General features: G+C 37.2%; 3 protein-coding genes and 1 long non-coding RNA gene across 7 annotated transcripts in view; 3 read left to right on the top strand and 1 right to left on the bottom strand.

The window, feature by feature from the left end:
• The first annotated feature begins 2685 nt into the window (after positions 1–2685).
• LOC309501896 (atypical chemokine receptor 2) lies at positions 2686–4766 on the top strand. The gene has a single exon (XM_082174155.1). It carries the CDS (start codon positions 2974–2976, stop codon positions 4063–4065), a length of 1092 nt encoding a protein of 363 aa, XP_082030281.1. The 5' UTR covers positions 2686–2973; the 3' UTR covers positions 4066–4766.
• A 4373-nt stretch (positions 4767–9139) lies between these two features.
• On the top strand, positions 9140–11177 carry LOC309500281 (5-beta-cholestane-3-alpha,7-alpha-diol 12-alpha-hydroxylase-like). The gene has a single exon (XM_082171833.1). The coding sequence runs from the start codon at positions 9205–9207 to the stop codon at positions 10735–10737; it is 1533 nt and encodes a 510-aa protein (XP_082027959.1). The 5' UTR covers positions 9140–9204; the 3' UTR covers positions 10738–11177.
• Positions 11178–17106: 5929 nt separating this feature from the next.
• Positions 17107–26417, top strand: part of gjc2 (gap junction protein gamma 2) — a 154645-nt gene continuing 145334 nt past the window's right edge. The window contains exon 1 of one of the 4 annotated variants that reach the window (XM_082174062.1): positions 17107–17206. The gene's annotated coding sequence lies outside the window, so the exon portion shown is untranslated. The remainder of the gene's footprint in view (positions 17207–26417) is intronic. The other 3 variants (XM_082174061.1, XM_082174060.1, XM_082174064.1) reach the window with 3 other exon arrangements.
• LOC309501877 lies at positions 19328–24393 on the bottom strand. Its single transcript, XR_014207025.1, has 2 exons — positions 23529–24393; positions 19328–20734 (listed from the first exon to the last, which is right to left on the bottom strand). It is a non-coding gene; the product is annotated as an uncharacterized lncRNA (long non-coding RNA).

Below are 26417 nucleotides of genomic sequence, written 5' to 3'. Positions count from 1 at the left end.
CATGGATTTGGCTTCAGACTGACGCGACGCCGGTTCAACGGATAACGTGATTAGCCAAATCAATTCAACAAGGTAACAACACAAGCGTTGATTGGATCTCACTCCGGCCAACGTTTGTGATCAGCTAGCGAAATTAAATCTATTTTTAAACTTTAATGTGCAACAATTGACGTTGGAAACAATCGGTAATCTTTTTGTGAATGATTCATACAGACAAATAAAAAAAATGAGCCAGACAGCTGCTGGGTACGGAAGCCCTGAACCGCAACGTAAAAAAAAAAAAAATCCGTAAAAAAAAAAAAAAATTACGAAAAAAAAATAAAATAATTATGTAAAAAAAAAAAAAAAAAAATGCTATCATTTCGAGATTAAAGTCGAAATGTTTCGAGATTAAAGTCGAAATGTTTCGAGATTAAAGTCGAAATCTTTCGAGATTAAAGTCGAAATCTTTCGAGAATAAAGTCTTCCGTAGAAGTTGCGTGTGTGCTTGCCGTTATTTCACATTGCCGCACAGGCATTCATGCGTGTGCGTGTGTGTGTGTGTGTGTGTGTGTGTGTGTGTGAACTGGATCTATACAAAATGATAGCTTTTTACTTTTATCTGGGCTTTCAACAAAGGGATATTCTACAACATGACATTAGGCTATAGGACTTTATAAAATATACTGTCAGACTGGATCAAGATATCCAGCTTTATGAATGAATGAATGAATGCATGAATGAGGCATTTATATAGCGCTTTCATATGTCTACTGTAGGCCTACACTTAAAAGCGCTTTACAATCATTTCAGGGAATCTTTCCTCAACCACCAGTGGTTATTATATTTGAGGAAATCACGGGATCCGGCCAAATGATTGGATACAGAATGATGCACTTAAAATGTATCCAGAACGTACGGTGTCTATTATAGACGGCAGTTCGACTTCACAAGCGCATGTATTTACACACACGCACACGCATGAATGCCTGTGCGGCAATGTGAAATAACGGCAAGCACACACACAACTTCTACGGAAGACTTTATTCTCGAAAGATTTCGACTTTAATCTCGAAACATTTCGACTTTAATCTCGAAAGATTTCGACTTTAATCTCGAAACATTTCGACTTTAATCTCGAAAGATTTCGACTTTAATCTCGAAACATTTCGACTTTAATCTCGAAACATTTCGACTTTAATCTCGAAATGATAGCATTTTTTTTTTTTTTACATAATTGTTTTTTTTTTTCGTAATTTTTTTTTTTTTTACGGATAATTTTTTTTTTTTTACGTTGCGGTTCAGGGCTTCCGTAGCTGGGTAACTGTCAAATAAAAAACTAAACGAGATAGACGGACTTGGCCCACTGCCTTTATAGTTGGTTTTATTCCATCCACACGCACTGGAAAACAAGCAGTTCTGCACGTTCACATTCTTCAACCAACAGTGTTTTAGTGTGTGCACAAGAATAAATCTAATGTTATGGCGGTTAATGCAGTTGCTTTTCTGCAGCTTTAATGAAAGATCATGCCAGGTAAAATGAAGCAAAACATTCTGTTGATGATATTTAATGTTGTGTCTGCTGGCTTTATTTCTTCTACAGCTTTAAATTTAATGCGCTTTCTTGTTCTACAGTTTCGCGTTTATTTTGACGCACCACTTATTGCGCCTCTATTGAGACTTTTCTCGGCGATTTGCAGTCTTTAAATCCATATAATTTGTGCTGTCGTTAATGGAAAAATATGTTTGCTTATATTAATACTTGTAACAGTATAGAAAGAACACAAAGTAACCCCAGTTTTGTGTAATGCATATTTCCGTTGTGGCGCAAAAGTCAAAACGAGTGCGTTTGTGTGGCAGCGACTCGTTTCGATTCTAGTACGTGGTGGTTCCTATTCAATAAATATGTTCTCATTGTTTCTGTAGTATCCTGGAGTAACCATTAGGTGTCATTTGTGTATCAACGTTGTTGTGTTCTATCTTGGAAAAGTTAGTTGAAGAAGATGTGCTATGCAGGAGGCATGGATTGTTATATCTGTTACTGTAACTGTTGTAAACAGAAAGTAAAGTATTAACTTCAACTAAATTCATGTAGTAGTATGATTTATATGGAAGATATTACAGTTTCACTGATGTTCTCTGGATATGCGAGTTACTGGTATACTGGGTGTGCCTGTAAAATGTCAGTAGAAGGAAAATTCTTAAGCTGTGCCATTATTTATAAAGATTACTTTATTGTATTTGAAGCACAAAATAATGATGCCATTATCAAACTTCAAATTTACTTGGAATGCAATGTGTTTTAAAAGCACTAAAAGTTTGTTTTCAGTATAATATTAATGTATGTTCAACACTCTTGCAGTGTAATTGAAAAGTATATTAAATACAACTTTAGTTGAATAGGCCTAAATGCATTTGTACAAATATAAATGTAATGCGAATGTAAAATGTAAATGTAAAATGCATTTAGTACAAAATTAGTTGTTCAAATTGAACAGACGTTAAGTATACCAATTTATAGTGGGCCACAAATACATTTAGTTATACTAAAGGACAAATTGTGCTTAAGAATACATTTTTTTTCCCCCATTAGGGTAAGACAAACCAGAAAAACAAAATTACTATTGCATTTTATGTGTGTTTGTCAGTGATATGCCCATTTCCTGCTCCTCCCAATGCTCAGCAAAGCAAGTTTCCTCTCTTATTGTTGATAGACTGCTCTAAAAAAGTGCTTTAGAACTGCAAACTACTTCTCAGAGCCATTGTGTTAGTATTAGCATTCCAGGATGTGCACTCCATGCTAATATTTTCCATGCTTACGGCTGTTTGTTCTGTATTTCCAACAGACTGGGATTTTCCTGAAGAATGAAATGGAAAACGTTTATGTGCAAGTATCATGAGTGCCATACTTATGTGAAAGTCTACTCTTAAGTTAAAGGGATTTTCTATCAATAACAAAAATTTGCAACAAAGACTTGAGGCTGATTTCAAACCATGGATGTTTTAAACTCAGAGGACAACAGCAATTATGAGGACTATCATAATGCAGAAGGACTTGAAGAATATGGACTCTGCAAGAAGACACATCTGAAGGAATTCAGCAGTGTGTTTCTACCTATATTCTACTCCATTACCTGTGCGCTGAGCATTATTGCTAATTTAACCCTCCTAATATTGTTCATCAAATACAAAACTCTGAGGAAGGTGTTGCCTCTGCACATGGTCATATCGGATTTTATTTTTACACTGAGCCTTCCATTCTGGGCAGTGTATGCCAGCAGTGAATGGATCTTTGGTGATCAAAGCTGTAAGGCAATCACATTGGTTTACATGGTCAGTTTGTATAGCAGCAATCTCTTTGTTGCTAGTCAGAGCTTGCAAAGATTTATGGACATTGTATGTGTTGTTTCTAACATCAGGATCTTCAACAGTCCAAAGAGGAATACTATTATGTGCATTTTGGTGTGGCTTTTATCAGTTTTGGCTGCCGCTGTCCATGTCAGCTTTGTTGAGACTCAAAAGGTCCATGAACTGAACATTTGCACTTTCAACTTTCACAATAAAGTTGGCTGGAAAATCTATGTAAGATTTCAGATGAACATACTTGGGTTTGTCATACCATTTTTAGTGCTCCTATTTTGTTCCATCAGACTACCATGTGTTTCTGTGGTAAGGAACACATTCCAGATGTTTAAATATGAAATTGGATTCACTGTCATGTTTTTTCTCCTCTGGTTCCCCTACAGTGTTGTAATTTTCTTGCATGCTTTGCAAGACCTTCACATTTTTTATACATGTTCCACTAACATACACTTGGACTTTGCTATTCAGGTTACAGAATGTATTGCTTTCATGCATGTTTTCATAAATCCTTTTTTGTATATATTTTTAAACAAAAAAGTCTGGAAACGATTGAGAAATGCTTCCAAAAGTCCAAGGGAGTATCTGCTTGAGGAAAGCAACAGTTCATCAAACATGTCCTGTCAGGATGGTGCTATAGAGCTACGATCAGTTCAGCAATATCAGGCCCATGACCTGAGCTTTTGTGCTGAACGACCTAATAACTTACTACCAGAGCCAATGTAAAAGCTTGTGAAAAAAAAAAATATATATATTATGAGTGTGTATCTCAGTTTAATAATTATACCAACACAGATTCCACTCCACTACTCACTATGGTTTATTTTTGCATATAATTATATATAAACACATATGTTTTTGCAGTTTATATGTTTATATTAGCTTGGTTTTATATAATTTTTTTTTAATGACAACATTAGTTAGTTGAGTTTCTTTCCACAAGCAATGGCTGATTCAGCAAAAATAAAACCAAAGTCAAAATAATGTGTGTGTATGACTTTAAGATTAAACCCTGTGAGGTGGGGGGAAAACACTATCAGCATTTTGTTGTCAAGCTAAAATGCTTATGTAATCAAGTTTTTTTTCCTGCAAAACATTAATATTGACAATGTAAAATACAATGTTTTCAAAAGATTTTGAGATATGCTGAATCAGTTCAACAAGTGGCCTTTCCCCAACATTCTTATCATAAAGATAACGGTAGCCTTGACCTTTCACGGTTTGGATTAAAAATGACTCTGCTAGAAGCATAATTAAACAAAGCTCAGTTATTCTTTTGTTTTCTTTTATCTTCAAGAACTTCAGTTTAAGTTTGGATTGTTGGATAGTTATATAATGCAACACACTGGTATTTTGTTATATATTTTACAGATTTGTACAGTCTTTACCAGGATTTTTTTTTAATACATTTTTTTTTTACTTACAAATAAAACACCATTTTATATTCTATCTTTTTCTTTCTTTCTTTTTCTCTAGAAATTACAATGGAAGGTCAATTCATTACTTGTTTGCTGTTTAAAAGTCATGTCTCCCATGGCCAAAAAAAAAAAAAACTGTATCTATAATGCAAAGTTCAAGGCCTATTTAAATTGTTGCTCTCAAACTTATGGAGGCAATCACTAGGGCCTTTATCAAGCTGAATGGCTAAGTCAGAAAGAGTATTTCTAGCCTAGATGTACAGTATCCGAATAGTGTATTTTTGAGGAGGTCAAATTTTTATAATTGTAAATTCCTTTTAGCAAATGTTTAGGTTTAAAAAAATTACTCACAACACCCTCGTCACACACCCCTTTGTCCATATTGCGGTTTTAGGGGAGTGAGCATATGGCCCCTAAAGGGCTAAAATGCAATGTTGTCAAATTGGACAGATGGTGAATGATGAAAACGGTGCTTATAGATGGATTTTATAGATCATTTCAGATGATTGACACCTCAGAGTGTACCGGAATTTTGGCACTGATGTGTGAATAGTGTCTCCCCAGTAAAAAGACAGAATACCATTACTTGTGTGGACAGCACATTTGTGTATTTACTGGAAAGGTCAAAATCTGGTAATTTTACAGTAATTTACCAGGTTTAATGTGTAAAAGGGGCTAATGATTTACACTGAGGGGGACCACCGCCCATTTGGTCAGTAGCTTCTCTGTTCATCTGGGTGCTCCGGTCTGGGTGTTTCCCTGACTTCGGTCTGAGATGCAGGGATAAGCTCCACCATATGATCCTACAAAGACAAGTGGTCTGGAAAATAGATGGATTTAGAATTCAAGATTAAATCATTTATTTTCATAACAACTTTGTATTTTACATTATGGTCACTGGTCATCAAACGTCTTAGGGTTACATATGTAACCTGGTTACCTGAGAATGCTTCCAGTGTGTGCCGGTGTCTAAGGCAAATGAGAAATCAGGCCAGTGCTTTTGACCACGGCAGTCATATGGCGTCACTGGCATAACTATAAAAGGGTGCTGACAATAAACGCCATCAACTTCGATTTAAGGAAGACGAGCAGGCCTGCCTGAAGAATGGCAATGTGATGCAGCCTGTCATTCCCTTCTCAGGGAACCGGGTTATATACATAACCCTAAAATGCATTGTGTTGACACTATGGGAACATTAAGCGGACCTGCAGGTTTTTTCGGTCAGCGAAACGTGCCTAGAATTCGGGTCAACCGACTCTCGCGTGATCCTGAGACCCTTGCCCAGATACGTTCCCAAAGTTCCCACCACTCCCTTCTGGGACCAGGTGGTGCATTGCATTGCTGTGTCCCTTTCGTATTACGTGGAGCTTCAGAAGCTCTGAGCAGCTCTTTGTCTGCTTTGGAGGTCAGCAGAAGGGAAAGGCTGTCTCCAAGCAGAGGTTGGCCCACTGGATAACGGATGCCATCGAATTGGCGCACCGAGGCGTGTCGTGCCCCTGCGGAGTAAGGGCTCACTCCACCAGGGGTATCCTCCGGGTATTCTTTGGAAGTCTGAAGTGCAAGAGGCGTCTGAAGCCTGGCCCAGTACTTGAGATGCATGCCTGGCTGGTCAGCCCCTGTACTGGGCTAGATGCCCCATAGTACCCTCCGGTAATCCCATTTGTGTATTCTCCCATGGTGTGGTTTCCCTGTGTCTTTCCCATGACAGATTTTGCTCTGCCCCCTCTCTGCGTCTGTAGTGGTCCCATCCCTTTTCAGGAAGGACCTACATACTGTATGTATCACTGCCCCACACTGCTGCTGCTGCTGCTGCAGAGCAAGTACAGAGACTTGCTACCGCCAGTGGCAATAAATACAGACACACTGCTGTGAGCATGTAAGACATACTGCTGCTGCACAGATATCATATATGAAACAGCAAACACTGACCAACTACTTAAATGATGAGCAGCAAGATCTTCCTGAAAATCAATGATGTGGATTATCCAAAACGAACTCTCCCATAAATTATTACACTGTTTTATTTGTATTACATTTACATTTAGTCATTTTACAGAGGTTTTTTTCCCCTGAGCAATTTACAAATAAGGAACATCACTTCGTACTCTTAAAACTGCCATTTTAGTATTTTAAGTATGGTTGGCTCTTGATAAATTGCTTCTTGTGTTCCTCAAATACGATTTGGATAAAAGCCTCAGACTAAACATGAATATATTGCAAACAAATAAATAAATAACATTTTAAATTTTTAAGTTAGGTCATTCTGGGGTGCGTTTCCCAAAAGCATCGTTAGCCAACTATGTTCGCAAGTTCCGTCGTTATCAGCATAGTTCAACGAGTCAGTGTTTCCCGAAACCATCGTTCCAACGAACATTCGCAAACAGCATCGCAAAGTTGTGTAGTTGGAACGACAGCTCTCGACTTGTGGTTAGAAGCATAGTTTCTAGTTTGCATGACGTGGAGTTAGTAAATCCTTATCTTGAGCAAAATAAGCAAGCTGACATTCAGTAAAACCTGAGTCTTTTATTTAGAATACATACAAATGTCATTTACGTCTTTTAGTTTGTCAAGAGATTTAAAGCACCGTTTTTGAAGAGTGCGCATGTGCGAACGTGCTCTACTATGTAAGAACGAGTCTATGATTGAATCTGGAAATAAAGCAAAACAACTGAGAAAAATGAGAAATAGTCCTCAGATGTCATGACTGTAATTTATAGCAAAACATCTAACATTAATTTGATCTCAAACAGATTAATTAAAATAAGTTATTACTCCACCACGTGCGTGACGTCATAAACTAACGTGGTTGAACAACCACTTTGCGACAATACGGTTACGGGAAACAGTCATGACTAGCTAGTTAATTTCTTCAGCGATGCCTCGTACTATGGTACAAATGATTGTAAAATAATGATTATGTTAAAACACAACCAACACCATCAGATCACCTTTTCTCTTTGTTCATCTGGCTGTTATAACTCAGGTACAGCAGCCAAACAAAGTCTAAAGTTAATGATTTAAGGGTCAAGAGCCCAACTAAAACAAACACTGGTCACCATAATGGTGACTTAAATTACGGTTTTCTCCTTCAGTGATTCTGCTTGTTAACATCAGGTGTCTTCAATGTTGGCAATCAAAAAAAAAGTTGTCTAAAAAAATGTTTTGTGTAAATTGTACTATTTTAAATGGTTACCTTTTAAGGAATTAATTTGATTAATTATTACTCAATTCTAATTTCTTAAATTTAATAAATAATATTGCTTGTAATCTGTTGCCACAATTTTATTGAGTAGATATAGCGTATTCATTTTTACAGTGTACGTCTTTTGTTCGGGAAACGCACCCCTGAATAGTTGACATTACTGATGTTCAGGAAGATCTAAAATTACATGCTAATATTTTATCTTCAATTGTTAACTAAACTCAGCATTTACAAAATACAATTAATAATATCAATATTTAAGGAAATTGGACCATATACATTTCACTAAACTGTACTGATTAATATGTCTGTTATTCTTCAGTGCTCTGTAAAGTAAAGTAAATGCAGGTATTGGTAGACATTTAGCAACAGGCAATGAATCAAGTTAACCTTTATTGCAACATCAAGGTTATATCTAACTACTGCAACAAAATACATCTTATCTCAGTGATAAGAACAGCCTTGATCCTTTCCCTTCTACATCATGACATATATCTGCATACTGTGATGTAGAAGATAGACATTTGACTATACAGTAGGCTAATCTGAATCCAGCATAAACTATTATTTGCTTTCTCCTAGCCATCGTGTGTGAATGATTAGTATTAAACTATTGAATTATTATTAGTTAATATATTTATTAATGTTTTGTACTTACAATTTGATATTTAAAATCAAACCCCAGCTTTCTTTTCACATACTATTTGTTACAATATATCATTCATTTCAGAAAATAAATTATTAGATTTATAAATGATACATTTAGTGACAAATATCAAATGATATCACCTTGGTTGGGAAAATAAATAACTGATTTTTTTTTTTTTTTTTTTTTTTCATTTAGGGAAGCCCTGATCTTATACATTATGGCAATTTAATAATGTGATTCACCCAAAATCTCAAATTGTTTAAGTGAAATCTAAGCAAAATGTTGATAAACTGATCGCATAAATGATCTGAATAGTGTCAACTTATGTTTTAAAATATAGCACAAAAAACATACAAAAAGGATAACACTGCATACACAAAAACAATCATTCCCTGCACTACATAAATTCACAAGTTCTCGTAGCTGCACTATGCTCTCTTTTTAATTCCTCTTTCCTGGCAGCTGTGTGGAGGCCCCACCTCCTGCAGTCATTCCAAATCACATGACTGCAGGAGGTGGGGCCTACACACAGCTGCCAGGAAAGAGGAATTAAAAAGAGAGCATAGTGCAGCTACGAGAACGCCAAAAGAGGAACATGGGCAGCCTTTTTCAAATCCTGCTTGCACTTTTTATCTCTGTCATAGGGGCCCTCTACCTTTTGGGGTCTTTTCGCCGCAGGCGATCTGGAGAACCCCCTCTTGATAAGGGACCTATTCCCTGGCTTGGTCATGTTCTGGAATTCAGGAAGGATACAGCCAAATTCCTGCAGAGAATGAAAGAAAAACATGGAGATATTTTTACAGTGCAGCTGGGAGGCTTTTATTTCACTTTCATTACAGATCCACTTTCTTTTGGCTCAGTGGTGAAAGAGTCAAGAACAAAGCTGGACTTTACTAAATTTGCAGAACTACTAGTTGCAAGAGTATTTGGCTATCATTCCTTGGAAAATGAACACAAGTTTCTCCAGGCATCAAGTACCAAGCACCTCATGGGAGATGGTCTGGTTGTCATGACTCAGGCTATGATGTGCAATCTTCAGAATTTGATGCTCCACAGCATTGGATCTGGGAATGACAAGCCATGGCAAGAAACTGGACTATTTGCTTACAGCTACAACATTGTCTTTCGCGCTGGCTATCTGGCGCTGTTTGGTAATGAGTCACACAAAAGTACAGGGACTTTGGAAAAAGCTAAGGAAATTGACCGGGAGCATTCGGATGAACTTTTCTGGGAATTCAGAAAATATGACCAGTTATTCCCGAATCTGGCTTATGGTGTCCTGGGACCCAGTGAGAAGATGGAGTCAGAGCGTTTGAAAAGGCTGTTCTGGAACACACTTTCAGTGCAGAAGATGAGATCTAGAGACAACATCAGCGGATGGGTACATGAACAGCAACAGGTGAGAGCTGACCAGGGCATGCAAGAGTTCATGCAGGATCGATACATGTTTCTGCTTCTGTGGGCATCTCAGGGAAACACAGGTCCTGCAGCATTCTGGCTACTCTTGTATCTGATGAAACACCCTGAGGCTATGAACAGCATTAAGAATGAAGTTGAGCGGGTGCTCAGAGAAACAGGGCAGGAAGTAAAACAAGGTGGGCCACTAATTGACCTGACTAGGGATATGCTCCTCAAAACTCCCATTCTAGACAGTGCAGTGGAGGAGACCCTCCGTCTTACAGCTGCCCCTGTCCTTACAAGAGCTGTCATGCAGGATATGACCATCAACATGGCCAACGGACAAGAGTACAAGATCCGTGAGGGTGACAGAGTGGCGATTTTCCCCTACACAGCTGTTCAGGTAGACCCAGAAGTTTACCCAGATCCCTTCACCTTCAAGTATGACCGTTTTCTCACACCAGATGGAAGCAAAAAGACAGATTTCTACAAGGGTGGAAAGAAACTCAAGTATTACAACATGCCTTGGGGAGCAGGAACCACTATGTGTCCAGGAAGATTCTTTGCCACAAATGAGCTGAAGCAGTTTGTCTTTCTCATGTTGTCCTACTTTGACTTGGAGCTGAAAAATCCAAATGAAGAGATTCCAGGCATTGATATCAGACGATGGGGCTTTGGCTCCATGCAACCAACGAAAGACATCCAGTTTAGATACAGACTTCGATTTTAAAAAAATTCTAGTTATTATTATAATATGATTTAATACACTGAAGCTTCAACAATACTTATTATCAGACAGTATTCCTTTATGAAAGCTGACTTTAAAACCGACATGCTCACATTTCCTCTATATTTACATGGTGAGATTGCAGGAAAAGGTTAATTACTGTCCTAAATACCTGAGGTGTTGCTTTTGATATATCTCACAGCCTGAAAGTCTCAACAGTCCCATGTGCTTGCATGTACTCTGTGTTACACAAAGATTGTATATATGCAAGAACAAATGTCATACAACATACACAGGAACAAGATATTTTTGTGTATAATCATCTACTTAAAAGAATAATAATAATCAACATATTGTGATGATTGCTCATGTGCTATTTGTGAGAAAAACAAGATATATATATGAGGTGTATATCATATATAAAATAAAGACATTAAGCTACTTGTCTTTTCGTTGTTCCTGTATACTGAACTCATATTTATTTTAAATTGCCAATGTAAAATGCCCCATATAAAAAAAACTCATTTAGGGTCAACTTTATTTGCTTAACCTTTGCACCAAGGCACTTTATAATATATTTGTATATATTATTGACATAGAAAAATGCCTGCTAAAACAAAGCATTGAATCTGTCTACTTCATTTACACATTTACACTATCTATCAGAGATCTAAGTTCTTATTTATTTGTTGGACTTATTATTGTTGAATGTACTGAAGTTATCACACCATATGTTACAAGAGCTTAATCTTGTGCTTAAGCTTAAGCTTGAGTCAAAAGTTTACAATTACATTTATTTTCTCCAGTAGTGATTCTTCGTGGGACAAGTTTAGGAAAAGTTTATAAAGTTAATAGCTCCAAAATTTAAATCATAACATCATTTACTCATGATGCATAAAATAATGAAAGTCCATTTGTTGCTTTGGACCCCAATCACATCCATTGCATAAAAGTAAAACATTTGTTAGTTATAATATTTAAAATATCTGCCAGAAAATGTTTGGAATGACATGAGGATGAGTAAATGATGACAGAATTTTCATTTTTGGAAAATATCCTTTTAAGGTATGTGTCTATACAGAAACTAAAATGTAACTATCCTGCGAAATCATTGAAGAAAAACATATGACAATTAGCCTTTAAAATCTCCCTTATAATTTGTCTACAGATACAGGAAAAAAGTGCATAACTTAACTGCTATATTAGATATACGTTTTACAAGGAACAAGTTTTACAAGTGTAACATGTTGTGTTAACATTCTTTCTGCCTTTTATGGGAGTGGAAGTCATTATGACCTCTCTTCTGTTTTGTTTTATTTAGTAGGTATGAAGCATCAGATAAACAGGAAGGATACGGTGTACATTTTAGGACATCCTCAGACCTCAGACATATGAAGACAAGGCATCATGCCTCAGACTAAAAGGCTTCAGTCATTGGACAAAACGGCATCGCGCCTCAGACTGAAAAGCTTCAGGTCTCAGGAAAAGCAATGTCAGGTGTCAGGTCTCGTACAATTAGGCATCAGACGAAACAGCCTCAGACAAAAAGGCATCAGACATAAAGGCATCGGACGAAACGGACTCAGACTAAAAGGCATCGGACGAAACGGCATCAGACAAAAAGGCATCGGACGAAACGGACTCAGGCTAAAAGGCATCGGACGAAAAAGCCATCAGACATAAAGGCATCGGACGAAACGGACTCAGGCTAAAAGGCATCGGACGAAACGGACTCAGACAAAAAGCCATCAGACATAAAGGCATCAGACATAAGGCATCGGACGAAACGGACTCAGGCTAAAAGGCATCGGACGAAACGGACTCAGACATAAAGGCATCAGACATAAAGGCATCGGCGAAAACGGACTTAGATGGAGTTTGGAGGTTCGCATTGCCCCGCCCCATGTGACATCACATGTACGCGATTCATAGCTCAAAAGAACGCTTTACTTGATACATTTCTAAGGTTGATTAAAAACAAGAAAAGTTACAGATTCTTGAAATATTATGATGACAATACCACTGATGCATGTTTCCTCTGTGTATGTCTTTTATTTATTTATTTATTTTATATATGTGAAGCTTTACATACTTGATATAATTTAATTCCTGTAGAAGTTATATGTCCTTTATATCCGCTTGTTATCTGATACATATTCAAAAAAAGAAAAAAAAAGAAAAAGAAAAAAAGAACGCTTTACTTCATGATAGTTTGCCAACATACAAGCTAGCTAGTTGAAATATGTAATCTAACTTTTTAAACGTGCAAATAAAACTCGCATGCACTCGCGAAATGCATGTTCTCTTCTGTATACAACATAATTAGTGTAACATTTAATTAAAGCATATATATATATATATATATATATATATATATATATACAGTACAGGCCAAAAGTTTGGAAACATTACTATTTTTAATGTTTTTGAAAGAAGTTTCTTCTGCTCATCAAGCCTGCATTTATTTGATCAAAATGTAATATTGTGATATATTATTACAATATAAAATAATTGGTTTTCAATTTATTATACTATAAATTATTATTTATTTCTGTGATGCAAAGCTGAATTTTCAGGATCATTACTCCAGTCTTCAGTGTCACATGTGACATCCAGTCTATCACATGATCCTTTAAAAATCATTCTAATATTCTGACTTTTTATGAGTGTTGGAAACAGTTCTGGCTGCCTAATATATTTGATGAATAAAAGGTTAAAAAGAACTGCATTTATTCAAAAAAAATAAAATAAAAAAATCTAATAATATAAATCTTCTGTTCTTTACTATCACTTTTTATCAATTTAACACATCTGCTTATTGCTGAATAAAAGTATTGATTTATTTCAAAAAAAGAAATAAAAAAATGACTGACCCAAAATTACTGACCATTGTATATTGTTGTTACAAAAGATTCATATTTTTAAAACATTTGCTTCTTTTTTCTTTTTTTTTAACGTTTTATTCATCAAAATATCCTAAAAAAGTATCACAGATTATGAAAAAATATTAAGCAGCAGAACTGTTTCCAACTTTAATAATGAATCATCATGTTAGAATGATTTCTAAAGGATCATGTGATAGACTGGAGTAATGATCCTGAAAATTCAGCTTTGCATCACAGAAATAAACGATAATTTAAAGTATAATAAATTGAAAACCAATTATTTTAAATTGTAATAATATATCACAATATTACATTTTTTCTGTATTTTTGATCAAATAAATGCAGGCTTAATGAGCAGAAGAAACTTCTTTCAAAAACATTCTCTCTGTCCTAGCATGTATCCCATATTGTAAAGGGTTAAAAACTTTTTTTGTTAAAAAATAATTATTTTTTGTATATGTTTCCAAACTTTTGGCCTGTACTGTATGTATATATGTGTATATATATATATATATATATATACAGTGGCGTATCCAGGACATTTTTACTGGGGTGGCCAAGATGGGACACAAAACTAGAGTGGGGTGGCCATATATACTATAAAGTAATGTTATGTAAACCTTTAAACTCTTATATGTAAGGTGGGAGGAGTTGGATCTAGATTAGAGGAAATAGAGGATTTTAATAATAGTAACAAAGTGCAAACTTTATTTTTAAATAATGGTACTATTTCATAAAATGTAAGATATAGTCACAGGCCTATTTAGGAAATGTGTTTACTATAGTCTGTTATTAATTGCCATAGTGGGGGATATTATTTACTCAATTAACTTGGCCATTAACTTGTCCGAAAATGCATTTGTGTTTATCTGCAAAAAGGTTTACATACACTAGATTGCAGCCTAGGCTACTGTTAATGTAAATATAATGTTAGTGGTTTGTTTTTAAAGTCTACATTAGAGACCTGCGCGGGACGGATTTCTCACTTAATAATTCCTAAAAAGCTGACATCTCAGTTCATCGCCATCTCACAAATCTCTGTTATTATCAATGAAACTGGCAGCATAATTAATCTTTCATATTATCTACACTTTGTTTGATATAATAGATGATTTGCCAGTATGCAGAATTCAGCACTGAACAAAAAGTCCATTTTGAGCGGTGAGGGGATTCTATCTTAAATGCATCTGATTGGCCATTGCGTTCAAGAAATCAACACATATGTCTGTGATTGGTTACATTGTTCAACACTGCAAACATGTTATAAATAGAGACTCTGGCCTGTAAATAGTTTCTATTTTGTTTTAGTTGTTCTTGTTGCTTTTGTGCAACAGATGAATGACAATTTATTTGTTTTTATTTGTTCAATTTATAGATCATTCTATTTTGCGGGAGTCCCTCCCGCGAATCGACACACGAGTGCATTACCGCCCGCGCCCGCACTCGGCCATCAGATCTATATTCCCGTGCCGCACTCTGTTGCGTTGGGTCCCGACCATACCTCTCAATCGACTGATTCCAGCGTTTTTATCGTTGTTGTATTGTTGCAACTGTGTGACGTCCTCTTGTTTCACGGACCAGCAGCAGCAGGTGCACCGTGCAGCGCGCGTGCTCTTATCTCATGGGTCATCTGACCTGCATGGCCAAACGTCCGCTGAGCAGAAATCAGCTCTCACAGTCTCAGTACGACCGTTCCTGTGTTAGTTAAAAATGTGAAACTGGCCCTAAATCAGTTGATCAGCTGTCATCACTGATTGACAACATTTCTCGTTTCTTGTGTTGACGAACTTGACCTACCTATCAGATCTGGGGTGGCCGCAGGGGTGGCCAATGAGCTTTCAGGGGTGGCACCGGCCACCCCAGGCCACCCCCTAGAATCGCCACTGTATATATATGAAGAGTTCAGATGCAAAACCCTCTAAATGCCATTTGAAATTTTCTTATAGAATGATCATTTTTATCAAGCTTGTATATTTAAGTTCAGTAATTTCACTTAAATGCTAATTAATAGGTAATCTTCATTGCCATTTAAGTGAAATTATTGAATTTAAATATACGAGCTTGATAAAAATGATCATTCTATAAGAAAATTTCAAATGGCATTTAGAGGCTTTTGCATCTGAACTCTTCATATATATATATATATATATATATATATATATATATATATATATATATATATATATATGCTTTAATTAAATGTTACACTAATTAAGTTGTTTACAGAAGAGAACATGCATTTCACAAGTTTTATTTGCACATTTAAAAACTTAGATGCCATATTTCAACTAGCTAGTTTGTATGTTGGCAAACTATCGTGGAGTTAAAGCGTTCTTTCGAGCTATGAACCGCGTACATGTGACGTCATATGGGGCGGGGCAATGCGAACCTCCAAACTCCATCTGAGTCCGTTTTCGGCCATGCCTTTTAGTCTGAGTCCGTTTTGTCCGATGCCTTTATGTCTGAGTCCGTTTTGTCCGATGCCTTTATGTCTGATGCCTTTTTGTCTGATGCCTTTTTGTCTGATGCCTTTTTGTCTGATGCCTTTATGTCTGATGCCTTTATGTCTGATGCCTTTTTGTCTGATGCCGTTTCGTCCGATGCCTTTTAGTCTGAGTCCGTTTCGTCCGATGCCTTTATGTCTGATGCCTTTTTGTCTGAGGCTGTTTCATCTGATGCCTAATTGTACGAGACCTGACATTGTTTTTCCTGAGACCTGAAGCTTTTCAGTCTGAGGCGCGATGCCGTTTTGTCCAATGACTGAAGCCTTTTAGTCTGAGGCATGATGCCTTGTCTTCATATGTCTGAGGTCTGAGGATGTCCTAAAATGTACACCGTAGTACGAACTATGAGTGTTTATGCAGGCAGATACCTGGTGAGAAATCCAGAATAAACCAGCATGTGTTCTGTTTTTTTTTTTTTTTACACACAAACTCTAAAAAGGAAAAAAAGACAAAAGTCTCATATAGTTCATATGACTTATTCCAAGACTTTTGAAGTCATTATTCTTCAGAAGTTATTATTCTTCACTGCTGCATTTTTTCCAATCTCATTAATGTTTTTACTTTCTATGACACGTGCAAGTTTGACATTACTGATTCTCCTTTTCAGGTTCCTTATGTTGTATTGTTAATACTTTTTCCCAGATTATGTCCTTAACTTATATGATATGACTATTATATTTCTCATTTTAAATAAGAAATGAAGATCACCCATTAGAAAAACATAACTGAACAATCTACTATAATTAGTGTTAAAATTAGTCCCCCTTTTAGGACTTAAACAAAAAAAATCCATTGCCTTTAAAGGGTTGAAGACTGCAACTGAGATGATGGCTCTGTGACAGAATCATGTTGGAAACCACAATAAAAGAAACACAAACAGAAGGGAGAACAATGGATCTATTGGCTTGTGGTGTTGCTCCTGTGTGTCACTGCCTGTACTTGGTAGTGAATGGTTTTGAGGGAAAATGATCCATTGTGCCTCTTTTCGCCTTGTTATGTAGATAGAGTCAAAGTTTGTGGGTTCGTGATCAATTCATAGTAATTTTACAAAGACTTAAGAAGATCTGCCATCACCATGGAGAGGTAGGTGATTTGCTTGTACTAAGGAAAAATACTATTGGAAGAGTACTTTTTTACATCTTATATACACTACCGGTCAAAAGTTTTAGATCGGAAAGATTTTTAATGTTTTTAAAAGAAGTATCTTCTGCTCACCTAGGCTGCATTTATTTGATTAAAAAATTACAAACAAAAAGTCATATTGTGAAATATTATTACAATTTAAAACTGTAAAGCTGTTTTCTATGTGAATATGCAGTAAAGTGTAATTTATTCCTGTGATCAAAGCTACATTTTCAGCATCATTACTCCAGTCTTCAGTGTCACATGATCCTTCAGAAATCATTCTAATATGATGATTTGAAGATCAAGAAACATTTATGATTATTATCAATGTTGAAAACAGTTTTTTACATTTTTATTTCATGATGCTATGATGAATAGAAAGTTCAAAAGAACAGCATTTATCTGAAATGGAAAGCTTTTGTGACATTAAACACTACCCTTCAAAAGTTTGGGGTCAGTAAGAATTTTAATTTTATTTTGGGGGGGAAATAAATAAAATAAATCAATACTTTTATTCATCAAGGATGAGTTCAATTGATCAAAAGTTACAGTAAAGACATTTATAATGTTAGAAAATATTCTATTTTAAATAAATGCTGTTCTTTTGAACTTTCTATTCATCAAAGAAAAAAAAAAAAAATTGTACACAACCGTTTTCAACATTGAAAATAATGAATGTTTTTTTAGCATAAAATCAGCATATTAAAATGATTTATGAAGGATTATGTGACACTGAAGACTGGAGTAATGATGCTGAAAATTCAGCTTTCATCTGAGGAATAAATTACATTTTAAAATATATTAAAATAGAAAACAGTCATTTTAAATTGTCATAACATTTCACAATATTACTGTTTTTATTTATTTATTGTTTTTTATCAAATAAATGCAGCCTTGGTGAGCAGAAGAGACTTATTTTAAAAATATTAAAATCTTACCGATTCTAAAACTTTTGACCAGTAATGTAAATGTATATATATGTATATATATGTATGTGTATATATATATACACATTTTTTTTGTAACATTATTTTATATTTGTAGTGGTTAATTAAGTTTATGTTTTTATGTTTCCTTGTAAACTATTATCAAACAATCAGGGTGATTTGTTTCTTTCTATGCACAAAATAGAATAATTTGGATATCAGATTGATACACCTACTAGATTCATCCTATCTGGCAGGTCATAGCCTATCTTGCCAAACATTTAAGTTGTAAGCAATGCACCAAGACTATTTTCATAGGGATTGAAAAAGACTAGCATGATTTAATACTCTATTCACACCTGGTTAATATAAACTGCAATCTAACTATATTATTTGAGGGCATATAAGAGGAGTTATTGCAACATTTTTCAACTCTGTAGAAGATGGAAAAACATGCCTTTGGCAGGGTTAATATAATTAACAAAAACTAAAACCATAAATTCTGTTACTAAAAATAAAATATTAACAGACAATAAAACATTAAACAAAACATAAAACAGTATTTTTTAGCTAATTGGCAAGGCAACATTTCTCATTTTCATTTAGCATAACCCATCTAAAATAACAGGACAGGTTAAAAAAATCCTTAACCAGTAAAAAATCCTTAAATACACAAACTGACAAAAACTTTAAAAGTAAAATAAAGGACGAAAATATAAAACTAAAAACTAATTCAAAATATTGCAGTTTATTTTTAAAATCGCTAAGGCACATTTCTCATATGTGACTTTTCCAAAACTCTTCGCAGTTCTCCTAACCAACTTTCAACTTGGCACAGCAGTTATTTTCACATTCACAATTCACTAAAACTACCAAAACAGGTCATACTGTCAGAATTAGATCCAATGAAGACGATGATAATTGAAAGGCAACAAGTTTGTGTAACAGTTCAAGTTCAAGACCTTTATTTGTCCCCGAGGGGCGATTAGTTTTGCTGCAGTAGCAAAGAAGTTAACATACAGTACATGACAACAAAGCAACAACATCATTGAAAATAAAATACAAGATCAGACAAATGGATAAATGAAAACCACAAACATTTAAAGTTTAAGTTCAGTATACCTTATGTGCAGACGTTACCTCTTTTTTACAGAGTTAAGCAGAGAGATAGCAGAGGGTACAAAGGAGAATTTATATCTATTTGTTTTGGCGGATGGCTGACTAAAGCGGGAACCAGAAGGCAGCATCGTAAATTCTGCATGCAGGGGGTGAGAACTATCAGACATGAGGGATTCAGCCTTTTTAAGTAAATGTCTATTGTACAGTTCAGTTAGTTTTATCTGCTGAATCCCAATGATTTTGCTGCTAACTTTATTTACCATTGCTAATGTGTTTTTCCGTTTTAAACTAAGAGAAGCATACCAGCAAATACATGAAAAAGTAAAAACGGACTCAATAAAAGATTTATAAAACAATGTCATCAGGGATCTGTCCACTTGAAACTTAGCTAGCTTTCTCAGACAGAAGAGACGTTGCTGACTTTTCTTACTCAGCATGTCTGTGTTTAGTTCAAAGGTCAACTTATCAATGATGATTCCAAGATACTTGTACGACTCAACAAATTCAACCTCTTTTCCATCTTTTCAGGAGTTGGATGGTGATGTCTAAAATCAATGCACATGTCCTTTGTCTTTGTAACATTTAAGTCTAAAAAAGCTTCTTTGCACCAGTTTAAAAAATATGGAAGTACCGGGCCGTAAGATGTTTCACTGGTGTCCATTAAACCTACTATGACTGTCATCTGCAAACTTTACAATATAGTTATTGGTCAGTTCACTCCAGCAGTCATTAGTGTACATAATGTACAGAAGAGGAGAGAGAACACAGCCTTGAGGGGAGCTGGTTGATGTCACTGAAATTCCAGAAAGATGTCCATTTACTCTCACTCTCTGTGTCCTGTTAGTGAGAAAGTCCAAAATCCAACCCACCAAGTTGTAGTCCAACTCTAAATTTTCTATGAGCTTCTGCATCAATAAATGGGGCTGGATAGTGTTGAAGGCAGATGAGAAATCCACAAACAGCAGTCTGACATGGTTTTTATTACCCTCTAAGTGCTTGTATATGAGGTTAAGCAGAGTTATAGTAGAATCCTGCACCCCCCTGTTGGCTCTATATGCAAACTGCAAGGGGTCGAGGAGGTGTTCAATTCCACCCAGCAGTTCTTTCTTTATAATTTTTTCAAAGGACTTCATAACTAATGAAGTCAGACCCACAGGTCTGTAGTCATTCAGAATTTTTGGGTGGTTGCTTTTTGCGATGGGAATAATTATGGATTGTTTCCATAAGTTTAGGACTCTATGTTGACACAAAGACAAGTTAAAAATGTGATAAAAAAATTAAGCCTAATTGATCCGCACAAAGGGTCAGCATGCAGCTGCTAATGTTGTCGGGACCAGGGCTTGTACAAGCCTTGCTGTATTTAAAAGTATTCACAACATTTCGTTCAGAAAAAAAAAAAAAAAAAAAAAAAGAAAGAGTAGGAAGACCAGAGTTAATTAGGCTGTCCCTTAATTAGGGTTGGGTTTTATCCGATACCAGTACCTACTCGGTATTTTTCAAACGGTTCCGGTGCTTAAACGGTTCTTAAACCGGTACTTAAGAAAACGAAACCGCACACACTTTATCAAAAAAAATAATACCTGTGTGTGTTTTCTGAAAAAGATTTTCTGATTTCTGATCAAATTAAAAATTGTGCTGATGTAGCCGAAAACACTTAAGTTAAGATCAAAATTTTGTCTTCTCATATTATTTATATATATATATACATATATACAGTGAGGAAAATAAGTATTTGAACACCCTGCTATTTTGCAAGTTCTCCCTCTTGGAAATCATGGAGGGGTCTGAAATTGTCATCGTAGGTGCATGTCCACTGTGAGAGACATAATCAAAAAAAATTAAAATCCAGAAATCACAATATATGATTTTTTAACTATTTATTTGTATGATACAGCTGCAAATAAGTATTTGAACACCTGTCTATCAGCTAGAATTCTGACCCTCAAAGACCTGTTAGTCTGCCTTTAAAATGTCCACCTCCACTCCATTTATTATCCTAAATTAGATGCACCTGTTTGAGGTCGTTAGCTGCATAAAGACACCTGTCCATCCCATACAATCAGTAAGAATCCAACTACTAACATGGCCAAGACCAAAGAGCTGTCCAAAGACACTAGAGACAAAATTGTACACCTTCACAAGGCTGGAAAGGGCTACGGGGAAATTGCCAAGCAGCTTGGTGAAAAAAGGCCCACTGTTGGAGCAATCATTAGAAAATGGAAGAAGCTAAACATGACTGTCAATCTCCCTCGGACTGGGGCTCCATGCAAGATCTCACCTCGTGGGGTCTCAATGATCCTAAGAAAGGTGAGAAATCAGCCCAGAACTACACGGGAGGAGCTGGTCAATGACCTGAAAAGAGCTGGGACCACCGTTTCCAAGGTTACTGTTGGTAATACACTAAGACGTCATGGTTTGAAATCATGCATGGCACCGAAGGTTCCCCTGCTTAAACCAGCACATGTCAAGGCCCGTCTTAAGTTTGCCAATGACCATTTGGATGATCCAGAGGAGTCATGGGAGAAAGTCATGTGGTCAGATGAGACCAAAATAGAACTTTTTGGTCATAATTCCACTAAAAAACTTGACTAAAAACTTTAGTCAAGAGTGTCAGAGGTTTTGGGTTCTAATCCACATTCGTAGGTTTTTTTTGTTTTTTTTTTTTTTTAAACCGATTATGCTCATCAGTGGTTGTATATCAAGCAGGGACACTTTGTGTGCATTATATGTTGTGATTTCACCAGAACGAATAGATATGAGGCACTGTCTAGGCTAGGGCCTAAATCGAACTTCATTCACGCACACATAAAACAGTTGCATACACACAGGGCCGTCCATAAGGGGGGATAAAGGGGAACGTTTTCTGGGGCCCAGCCACTAGAGGGGGCCCATGCAGTCCAGCTATAATTATGTTCATCCTAAATATAGGCTAAGCAAAAGTTACCATATTTTATTTTGAACCAAAATAGCACCATTAATTGTTGAAAGTGAGAAAAAAATGCATTTTATTTAAATGTTGCTTGAGTAAAATGTAGCCTCTGTCATATTGAAACACCCCTTTCCTGAAAATGGTCTGAGCTATTTTTTGTTGTAGCCTACTTAATATCGCGAGCGGGCGCGGGCACCGTGAGCGCTGAGCGAGCGGCAGGTACGAGTAGTGAGTTGTCGTCGAAAAAGATGGATAAAGCAAAAAAGCTGGCGGGGGCTAAACATAGAAAAAGAAAGAGGGAAAATGAGATGGCATGTCAATTGATGAGACCGCAGCTAAATAAGTGGATGAAAGGCAACAGGTAGGATTTAAAGTGTGGCGTCCAGGCATGTAGATCCATCGGGACTACCGGGAGATTCCCAGTGGGCCGACGTGCTTTTTGGGCCGATGCATCCCATACTTTTTTTCTTTTTTTGTCTTAACGGCCCATAAAACTGTACATTCGTTTTGATTTGTTTTGCTTAATCGGCGGCGCTGGGTTAGTGCCGGTGTAATGCCTTGGTCAAAAAAAGTCAGCGTTAGTTTTTTTTCTGAAACACCGGCCCATGAAACAAGTAGATCACCGCCCCAATGGTTCTTTGGAACTATACGGTTATCCGGACCAGTGAGGGGTAGGTTTAGGGGCGGGGTTAGCCCAATCACATCTTTAATGTGAAGTATAGAAATATACTCTTTCAAGTATAGAAATTAGTACAAAACTAATTATGAAAGTTTCCTTTATTTTTCAGTGCATTTGTTTTACAATATATGACTATTATATCATGGGATTAATATTATAACTATTATCATGTAGTAGTGTAATGTAGACAGACACTGTAACTAAAAGAGGTTTTAATTTTTAATTTGCACACTGAATATGGGTTGGAGTTTTTAATTTTGAACTCTCAAAGTGCACCAGTTTGATGAATTTAACATTAAAAAGCACACAATTTTCTTACGGGGGGTTTCTTACACTGTATCCGCGCCACTGATCGCAGCGGCAACGAGCACTTTGATCACTTGATTTAAAAAACACAGTTCAGCGCTAGATCGTCTCTTATTTAACAAACGAACTAAATGAATGCTCTGCTGGTTAACTGGATATGTTTTGTTATTGGATCATTCGTGCCGCGAGATGTTTTATAGGGGGTGGTGAAAAAAGTCAGGCACCGAAATCAGGCACCGAAAGTTGCGTTCTTATTCGGTCTCGATACTACCGTTTACGTCGGAACCGGTTCCCTATTGGAACCGGGTTTCGGTACCCAACCCTACCCTTAATGCACCCGTTTCTTTACTTAAATCGTGGACATCGAACCTAGAATAAAACTTGTTAAACTCCTGTGCCAGGGTAGAGTCTGCCGTAAAACCTTTTAAAAATATATTTTTCCTTGATTTGTCATTACGTCCAACAATATTCTTGACACTGTCCCAGGCTGAGCCCAAATTATTATTACTTAGTTGTCTTTCTACTTTATCTTTGCAACCCAGTTTGCACCTTTTTATTTCCCGTTTGATCTCTCTTTGTATAAAGTTAAGTTCAGTAATACTGCCCTGTTTAAAAGCATGTTTTTTCTTATTTAACAGGATTTTAAGATGTTTGCTCACCCAAGGTTTACTGTTGGGGTAAGATCTTTACCTCTCTATCCGGAATTACAGTATCTTCGCAGTATGAGATCCAGGAACTGACAACATCTGTGAGCTCATCCAGGTCCCTAGATGATGTTATGAACTCCTCCCACACTGTGCAGTCCAGGCAGCCTTGCAGTTCTTGTACAGCATCCTCAGACCAGTTTCACCCTTTTGGTGAGAACTTTCCCCCTCTGTAAACATGTGCGATAAGCAGGAATAAGATGTACACAATTATGGTCTGCTGTACCTAGTGGAGGGAGCGGTATGGATTTATATGCCCCTTTAATTGAACCATAACATTGATCAAGTGTCTTGCCATATCTGGTAGGGCAAGATATACAGTGGGGAGAACAAGTATTTGATACACTGCCGATTTTGCAGGTTTTCCCACTTACAAAGCATGCAGAAGTCTGTAATTTTTATCATAGGTACTCTTCAACTGTGAGTGACGGAATGTAAAACAAAAATCCAGAAAATCACATTGTATGATTTAAGTAATTAATTTGCATGACATAAGTATTTGATACATCAGAAAAGCAGAACTTAATACTTGGTACAGAAACCTTTGTTTGCAATTACAGAGATCATACGTTTCCTGTAGTTCTTGACCAGGTTTGCACACACTGCAGCAGGGATTTTGGCCCACTCCTCCATACAGAACTTCTCCAGATCCTTCAGGTTTCGGGGCTGTCGCTGGGCAATACGGACTGTCAGCTCCCTCCAAAGATTTTCTATTGGGTTCAGGTCTGGAGACTGGCTAGGCCACTCCAGGACCTTGAGATGCTTCTTACGGAGCCACTCCTTAGTTGTCCTGGCTGTGTGTTTCGGGTCGTTGTCATGCTGGAAGACCCAGCCACGACCCATCTTCAATGTTCTTACTGAGGGAAGGAGGTTGTTGACCAAGATCTCGCGATGCATGGCCCCATCCGTCCTCCCCTCAATACGGTGCAGTCGTCCTGTCCCCTTTGCCGGAAAGCATCCCCAAAGAATGATGTTTCCACCTCCATGCTTCACGATTGGGATGGTGTTCTTGGGGTTGTACTCATCCTTCTTCTTCCTCCAAACACGGCGAGTGGAGTTTAGACCAAAAAGCTCTATTTCTGTCTCATCAGACCACATGACCTTCTCCCATTCCTCCTCTGGATCATCCAAGATGGTCATTGGCAAACTTCAGACGGGCCTGGACATGCGCTGGCTTGAGCAGAGGGACATTGCATGCGCTGCAGGATTTTAATCCATGATGGCGTAGTGTGTTACTAATGGTTTTCTTTGAGACTGTGGTCCCAGCTCTCTTCAGGTCATTGACCAGGTCCTGCCGTGTAGTTCTGGGCTGATCCCTCACCTTCCTCATGATCATTGATGCCCCACGAGGTGAGATCTTGCATGGTGCCCCAGACCGAGGGAGATTGACCGTCATCTTGAACTTCTTCTATTTTCTAACAATTGCGCCAACAGTTGTTGCCTTCTCACCAGGTGTTTGCCTATTGTCCTGTAGCCCATCCCAGCCTTGTGCAGGTCTACAATTTTATCCCTGAGTTCCTTACACAGCTCTTTGGTCTTGGCCATTGTGGAGAGGTTGGAGTCTGTTTGATTGAGTGTGTGGACAGGTGTCTTTTATACAGGTAACAAGTTCAAACCGGTGCAGTTAATACAGGTAATGAGTGGAGAACAGGAGTGCTTCTTAAAGAAAAACTAACAGGTCAGTGAAAGCCGGGATTCTTACTGGTTGGTAGGTGATCAAATACTTATGTCACGCAATAAAATGCAAATTAATTATTTAAAAATCATACAATGTGATTTTCTGGATTTTTGAGATTCCGTCTTTTACAGTTGAAGTGTACCTATGATAAAAATGACAGACCTCTACATGCTTTGTTAGTAGGAAAACCTGCAAAATCGGCAGTGTATCAAATACTTGTTCTCCCCACTGTATATTTATAAAAGTCTTTTAAAATTTTGTTTAGTGAGCAATGATTAAAATCTCCCAGAATTACATTGGGGGCATCAGGAGACAGAGACTGTAACTTCTGTACAGTCTGCAGAATCAATTCTGAGGCGGAGCTCTCATTCGCCTTTGGAGGAATATACACCACCGTAACAAAAATCTGTGGGAAATAGATACAGAGAGCAATTCTATGTTCTTGGTGCATACTGACGCTCTCACTATAAAGTTTTTACACCAGCGTTCGTTGATGTACAAACACACACCCCCACCTTGCGACTTGCCGGTGATTGCAGCCTCTCGGTCCGTACGCAGCGGCGCGCCAAACCCATCTATTACCATCTCGCTGTCCAGGTCCTTCTCCCCAAACCATGTTTCCGTCAGCGCCAGGATGAAAGCTTCCTTTAACTCGTGCTGATAACGGACATGGGCCAGGAGATCGTCGATCTTGTTGCGGAGGGACCGGGCATTGGCCAGGATGATGGAAGGCAGGGCGATGCGAGCCAGGGGTTGCCATCTCACCCGAACCCGGATTCCTCCCCTCCGGCCCCGCTTCCTTGCTTTGCGGAGAGGTGCACCAGCATG

Source organism: Leuciscus leuciscus (genome assembly GCF_965113295.1).
Source record: "Leuciscus leuciscus genome assembly, chromosome: 6".
In the NCBI taxonomy this organism is placed as follows: domain Eukaryota; kingdom Metazoa; phylum Chordata; class Actinopteri; order Cypriniformes; family Leuciscidae; genus Leuciscus; species Leuciscus leuciscus.
Note: the sequence above shows the minus strand (reverse complement) of the source record. Positions and strands in the feature narration are given on the sequence as shown.